A 7660-nucleotide genomic window follows, 5' to 3' on the forward strand; every position below is an offset into this window, starting at 1 on the left:
AATGATACAATAAACCGTCTGTCCGTCGTTCATTCCAACAGCCCGTTTCTCATCGGTTGAATCAAAGGCACAGCGAGGATAGACTGCATATCGCTACAAAATCAACCTACCATTATATTTTTCTCACAAGGAGAAAAATGTATACATTTCCACTACACACGAACGAATAAGATGTTAAATTAGCCGAAAGTCTTACCTCAGTCGCCATGTTGCCATGAGACGGTGCAGGATTCTGTCCTGTGCTGAAATAGGTGCTGAAATCGTCTGCTCGTGGGACAGCGTAGCTCCAGCTTCGGGGGGGGGGTGCACTTGCCAAGCTCGAGCGTGTGTGTAGGGAGGGAGGGAGCAATGACTGTATGTATGTATGTATGTTTGAGAGAGAGAGAGATGCTCTGGTGTGAGGGGGAGGTTGGTAATTACAGACTAGGCTAGTTTATAATTATATGGATGGAAAAGAAAGAAGACAAGTTCTTAGATAGTAAACTGGAGGACAGGAGTCTTCAGAGGTATGCTGTGTAAACATACACTGAATAAAAATATACATGCAACATACAACAATTTCAAAGATTTTACTGAGTTACAATTCATAAGGAAATCAGTCAATTGAAATAAATAAATTAGTCCCTAATCTATGAATTTCACACGACTGTGAATACAGAGATGCATCTGTTGTCACAGATACCTTTAAAAAAAAGTAGGGACGCCATTTGCCTCATGCAGCGTGACACATCTCCTTCGCATAGAGTTTATCAGACTGTTGATTGTGGCCTGTGGAATGTACTCCCACTCCTCTTCAATGGCTGTGTGAAGTTGCTGTCCTACACGTCGATCCAGAGCTTCCCAAACATGCTCAAATTATGACATGTCTGGTGAGTATGCAGGCCATGGAAGAACTGGGACATTTTCAGCTTCCAAGATCTATGTGACATGGGGCTGTGCATTATCATGCTGAAACATGAGGTGATGTCGGTGGATGAATGGCACGACAATGTGCCTCAGGATCTCATCACGGTAGCTCTGTGCATTCAAATTGACATCAATAAAATGTAATTGTGTTCGTTGTCTGTAGCTTTAGCCTGCTCACACCATAGCCCCACTGCCACCATGGGCATTCTGTTCACAACCTATAAAATCAGCAAACCGCTCGCCTACACAACGCTTTACATGCTGAAACTGGGATTCATCCGTGAAGAGCACACTTCTCCAGCATGCCACTGGCCATCAAAGGTGAGCATTTGCTGAACTGCAGTCAGGTAAAGACCCTGGTAAGGATGATGAGCATGTAGTTGAGCTTCCCTGAGACAGTTTGACAGTTTGTTGAGAAATTATTTGGTTGTGCAAACCCACAGTTTCATCAGCTATCCATGGCTGGTCTCAGATGATCCCGCAGGTGAAGAAGCCAGATGTGGAGGTCCTGGGCTGGCGTGGTTACATGTGGTCTGTGGTTGTGAGGCCGGTTGGACGTACTGACAAATTCTCTAAAACGACATTGGCGGCAGCTTATGGTAGAGAAATGAACATTACATTCTCTGGCAACAGCTCTGGTGGACATTCCTGCAATCAGCATGCCAATTCCACGCTCCCTCAAAACATGAGAAATCTGTGGTTTTGTGTTGTGTGACAAAACTGCACATTTCAGAGTATCCCTTTATTTTCCCCAGCACAAGGTGCACCTTTGTAATGATCATGCTGTTAAATCAGCTTCATGATATGGACTATCTTGGTATAGGAGAAACGCTCACTAACAGCGATGTAAACAAATTTGTGCGCAATATTAGAGCAAAACAAGCCTTTTTTTTTGTGTGTGTATGGAAAATTTAGGGGAAAATCCTTTATTTTAACTCATGAAAAATGAGACCAACACTATTCATGTTGCGTTTTAAAAAAAAAATCAGTGTAGATGAGTGATTTGTCTGTGCAAAAACCAGAGTTCATTTTTCTTTTAAACTTTGTGTCAGGGGTGCAACTTCACTGGGGACAGGGGGGACATGAATCCCCCACATTCTAAAGTTGCATTTTTGTCTCCCCCAGTTTTATTATTGCACTGTAATACCGAATTAATGGCATCAGTGTGGTCGGGCAAACTCAACAACAACAAAAAATATAGATGCATGCCAGCAAAGCCACTACACAACCCAATGCAACACTAAACAATACACTATAACGGTGACAAACATTGCCCACAAACTGTTAGGGCCTACATAAAGCTATCCAAACAGCAGAACTTTCTTTTCAGCACCATGTAGTGAATCCTTAGCACTGCTACACCTGGCTATCAGCGGAGCCTTGTCTGGCAGTGAAACAGTTAATTCAGCCTCATTTACTGCCTTTAAAAAAAACATAGCTGATATGACTTGCTTAAACAGTGTGGTTTCTACTGATAATTGAGATGCACAAACTATGGCGTAAGGGGACGACGAGAGGATAAGGCAATCCATATTTTGGATTAAGACATTAAAAACTTCTTAAGGTATAGGGGGCAGCATTTTCACTTTTGGATAAATAGCGTGCCCAATTTCAACTTCCTGCTACTCATGCCAGGAATATAAGATATGCATATTATTAGTAGATTTTGATAGAAAACACTCTGAAGATTCTAAAACTGTTTGAATCATGTCTGTGAGTATAACAGAACTTATGTAGCAGGCAGAACCCAGAGGACTAACCATTCAGAATTATTTTCTTTAGGTCTCTGTCTGTTCACTGAGTTCTCGTTGGCAAATTATAGTTCTTAGGAACCTGTTTTCAGTTCCTACCGCTTCCACTGGATGTCACCAGTCTTTGGAATTTGGTTGAGGTTATTCATTTGTGCAATGAAGAGGTAGGCCATCTAGGAACTGGGTAACACAGTTGAGAGTGCGCAAGACGTGAAAAGTAGCATAGTTTGTTGTCTTCCTGTATTAAACACAGATAGACCCGTCTACAATTTGATTGATTATTAACGTTAAAAAAATACCTAAAGTTGTATTACAAAAGTAGTTTGAAATATTTTGTCAAAGTTTATAGGCAACTTTTGAAATATTTTGTAGTGACGTAGCGTTTTTTAGAAGCTGTTTTTTTCTGGATGAAATGCGTTGAATAAATTGACATTTTGGATATATATGGACGGAATTAATCGAACAAAAGGACCAATTGTGATGTTTATGGGACATATGGGAGTACCCACAAAAGAAGCTTGTCAAAGGTAATGCATGCTTTATATTTTATTTCTGCGTTTTGTGTCGCGCCTGCAGGGTTAAAATATGCTACCCTGTTTGTTTACTATTGTGCTATCATCAGATAATAGCTTCTTATGCTTTCGCCGAAAATCTGACATGTTGGCTGGATTCACAACGAGTGTAGCTTTAATTTAGTATCTTACATGTGTGATTTAATGAAAGTTCGATTTTTATATCATTTTTTGAATTTGCCGCGCTGCATTTTCCCTGTTTTTTGCCAAAGTGGGACGCAACTGTCCCCTATCCTAAAGAGGTTTTAATGAGCGAACTGGGACGGACGTAGTTAATATAAATAGTTGTTCATCACTTTTGAAATGAACAGCAACAGAATTCCGAACAAGGGCCATTCTTACAGTATTCTCCCTGTACACAGAGTCAGAACCGTAGGATAAATAAAGGGGGCAAATAAGCAGACAATGAAAGCTCTTACAATATTCAATGACATTTTTCTAAAGCAGGCTATAGGCTACACATGTGCACGACCAGATCAGAACATTGGGCAGAGGCACATGTGCTACGAACAGCTTACTACACAACATACACTTAGTATTACTTTCTTTGCTACAGTCTACATATCTCCCTGGCATATTGTAATTTATGCAGCAGCATACAATACATTTTTGGAATCACCTTGTTGCGCTGTGCTCCCTTGAACAGGAAAGTGGAACGGCGGTCCTTCTTGTCGGCTCTAGAAAGAGGGCCGAAATCCGACTTGGAATTCCTGAGTTGAATGACCATTAAAAATTATTAGAGCTAGTTTTATCTGAGTCCCCAGTTGTCTTGAACTCACAGAAGTCTGAGATTTCCCAGTTCCGAATTTCCAGTTGTTTTGACTTCCGGCAGAAGTCATGCTGGATTGACAGCATGGTCAATGTATTCCAACTTCTCTGGCCCCTTTTTCGTGATATCCAATTGGTAGTTACGATCTTGTCTCATCGCTGCAACTCCCCTACGGACTCAGTGAAGGTCGGGAGCCAAGCAGCACCAATGTGTCAGAGGAAACACTGTCGAACCGAGGACCGAAGTCAGCTTTCAAGAAGTCGCTAGAGCACGATGAGACAAGACCAAACCCTCCCCTAAACTGGACGCTGATGGGCCAATTGTGCGCCGCCTGATGGGTCTCCCGGTCACAGCCGGCTGTGACAAAGCCTGGGATTAAACCTTGGGCTGCAGTGGCGCCTTAGCACTCATTGCTGAATTTGCGATTTCCAACTTGTTTAATGTTTGTCCAATTTCCGATACGTTTTATCTGTAATTTCTCTTCATATGACAAGGTTTGAAAATAATTTGCCAGTAGTTTCCCGACTTGATGCATGAGTATGACTGCTTGTTTAGCTTGATAGCTAAGATTTTGAATGTATGATGTTGACACGATCAGTCCAATCAAAGCTATGGTAGATATAACGTGATTTATCATAAGGTCATTGGCCACAGATAAAATTGAGCCTTCTTGGATAGGCACTTCTAATGTAAATCTATGGCAGCACCCAAGGGGGCTTGAACTTTCTAGCTCTCCCTGTAGATTTTGCGGTGATGTAGTGTCCCCATGAGTGACAGAACACTGAGCCAATCATGGCGCAACTAGAGAAGATTACCAACCCCTACGCTCTGTATTTTCCGCTGGCTTCCCCTCTACCACAGAAAACACTGAGCTAGGCTTAAACACCTGCATTTTGGAGCTGCCTTAAGAAAGCAAAAAAGAGGCCATGTTTGTATGCAGTTTTATTACCTATTTTATTTTATTTTTTACATTGTTTGCAAATTGATATGTGACATATCAATGCTAAACAGGCTCTGCCCTACCTCTCCTGAATGACGTGTCGCCACTGAAAAGCAACCAGAGCAGAAATTGGCTACTCTTCATTTGACTGATGTAGCTGTCAATGTAACTGCTGTTTGACTTAACAGAACAATTGTATTTATTCCCAGTGCTGAGCTAGTAGTGTAAGTGACATGTAACATTGGCTAATGTTTTATCCCCTCTCAACTGAAATTATGTCTGAAGAGAATTAACTAGCAAGCTAGTTAGTAGCTACCACAGCCAGTTCAGCTCTAGCCTTTAGCTATCTGTCAGACAGCAGTATTTAACAGCTGTTTTGTGTATGGAAATGTTTTGTAGCCTTTTTGTCCCGTTTCAACAAAAGTAAAATAACTTAGCTAGTTTTCACCAGTTGATGTACCATTAGAGCTAGCCAAACGTTAGCTAGCTCACTAACTTATGTATTATTTTTTGCCTCAAACACACTAGAACTGACTCAAATGATGATACTAGCAGCCAAGCGGTTAAAGACTGATATTATGACATTTGACAGCACAATGTGGTGGTGAGTTAAGACAATCATGATGTCATGACTGTCCTGCTCGGCTCAGGTTACCAATGACCACAATCCTGCAGAGAGATTTCACCCCCACCAGAGGAGAAGGTTGGATCTCAAGGGATAGGTAGATGGCGAATGTTATGACACCTCACACTCATTGTAAATCTAAGGCAGGAGACCAAATAATTTTGTCCTCTCACTATGGAGAACTATGGAGAACATTAACATGCAATAATTGGACTTTGGGACAAGGGGTTTCGTCAGCCACAATGGAGGTAATGACGATAGATGGAATATGAAAATTAATGTCAGTTTTGTTATGTTATTAAAAGTCAAAGAACGACGTTATAACAAAAACATTGTAACTTTAAGAGTTTTACTAATATGTGCTCTAAATTGAGTAAAATCCAGACTTGTTACGCCCAGAGAATTGCGGTTACGCCCACTTCTGAACCTAGCATTTAAGACATGTGAGTTAAGAATGACCATATCAGACTAAGTGACCCGAGCTGCAGCCAAGGTCTGAGTAGTCAACGAACCCAAAACGCAACACAAGGTTGAAGACAAAGGAACCCTTTTCTACCCATGCTACAGATGAGTAGCTGCGTCTAAGCGGGTGAATTCAAGCCAGACCACCCGGTCTCCACTCCCCATCCAATCGTGGTATCTACACTGTTTTCATTCCTACGCTGTGAGCCCTGGGCTACAGGGCTGGCTGTCCTCAGAAGACCCCATTTAGAACAAGGGCGAGGAATCAGACCACTAAGCCAAAAGGACACGGACATCGCGAGGACAACCAGAGAGTTGCACCAGAGAAGTGCGGCATTGAGAAGCATAAATGGTCCACGAGGAGACTCCCATCGGAGACCTTCAACACGTAATTATATCATTATATTCTGACCCATAAGAGCGGCAGTTCGGGGCAAGGCTAGAGTTAAAATAAGCATAGCTGACAAATACACCCAAATGTATATTTCTCTTGTGTACTTTCTCTCTTTTAAATCCCCATTTTGGGTAACATGCGCCAGAGTGGTTTGGCCCGTCGTGCTAAGTTCTAACCAATAGCCTAGACTGTGTTTTTGTGTATCTTTTATTATCATTTTAGCTTTCTAGTAAATAAATAATCAACTAATATTGGTGTGGTACGAACTCACTGGTGGGACTCGGGTTTGTGCAGATTCCTGGATTATGCGACATTCAGAATGAGACTGTAGAGGAAATTGATTAATTAGCGACTGTTGTAAAATCGATATTCTGTTAATTTGGGAAATAGATACTCAATAAAACTAATTTTCCCATCGTGCCCCAGGTTAATGAGTTAATAATTGCCTGATTAATTTAATCACGCAATTATAAATCGTTAATCATTCGATGAGCAGCAGTCGTCACATTAACTAATACAATGTCACGACAATGAATACTATCGGAGATACCCAAATGGGCACATTCATAGGCATTTACGTGCAGGCCAGGTAGACTAGTCCTACGCCTATGCCTAATCAGGTCCTTACTCAACATTGACAAAAGCTTTTCAAACAGAAGACGATGAATAAATTGAATAGAAAACTCATAAATGAAATGAAATAAACAATTCATGTTTCATTCCAGAATGTGCTCTACTGCCATTTCATGGGTATTCATTGTTTCATAACTTCATTGTGTGCATTGTGTGCTGTGTCTATCAATTCCCAATTACATCACCAGTAGTAGCTTACATTTATCTTTAATTCCCATAGTTAATCTGAAATGTTTGTTCGGTTATGTTAATTTCTGTTAATGCATTCAATATAGTAGTATTACTGTTTTGTTGTATAAATGATTGGAGACAGGAGCAGGAATACGTAATCGGGGGTTTTAATACTCCACCCAAAAATACAACCTGCCATAAAAGGCAAACGGACTAAGGCCAAAACAAACACGTGTACAAAAACACAGGGATGTAACCCAAACAAGAGAACGTGGTTAAACCTCTAATAAATACATGGGACAAGACCCGTAATAACATGTGCACAACAATACATGGGACGAGACCCGTAATAACGAGTGCATGAAAGCCAACACACTAAAGCACAGGTAATCACAAGCCCAACGGACATGGGAACATTAACCGACCAAACAATAGTG

At 41.1% G+C, this 7660-nt stretch overlaps 1 protein-coding gene across 2 annotated transcripts in view; it reads right to left on the reverse strand.

Annotated features, from left to right (window-relative positions):
• The window catches only part of LOC110502661 (golgin subfamily A member 7B), a 50365-nt gene extending 50085 nt beyond the window's left edge, over window positions 1-280 (reverse strand). For both annotated transcript variants that reach the window (XM_021580872.2, XM_021580871.2), the window contains exon 1: window positions 197-280. In XM_021580872.2, the coding sequence (XP_021436547.1) occupies window positions 197-208 (12 nt within the window). In that variant the 5' untranslated portion in view covers window positions 209-280. The remainder of the gene's footprint in view (window positions 1-196) is intronic.
• Window positions 281-7660: the final 7380 nt, after the last annotated feature.

Source organism: Oncorhynchus mykiss, chromosome 23, assembly GCF_013265735.2.
Source record: "Oncorhynchus mykiss isolate Arlee chromosome 23, USDA_OmykA_1.1, whole genome shotgun sequence".
In the NCBI taxonomy this organism is placed as follows: Eukaryota; Metazoa; Chordata; class Actinopteri; order Salmoniformes; family Salmonidae; genus Oncorhynchus; species Oncorhynchus mykiss.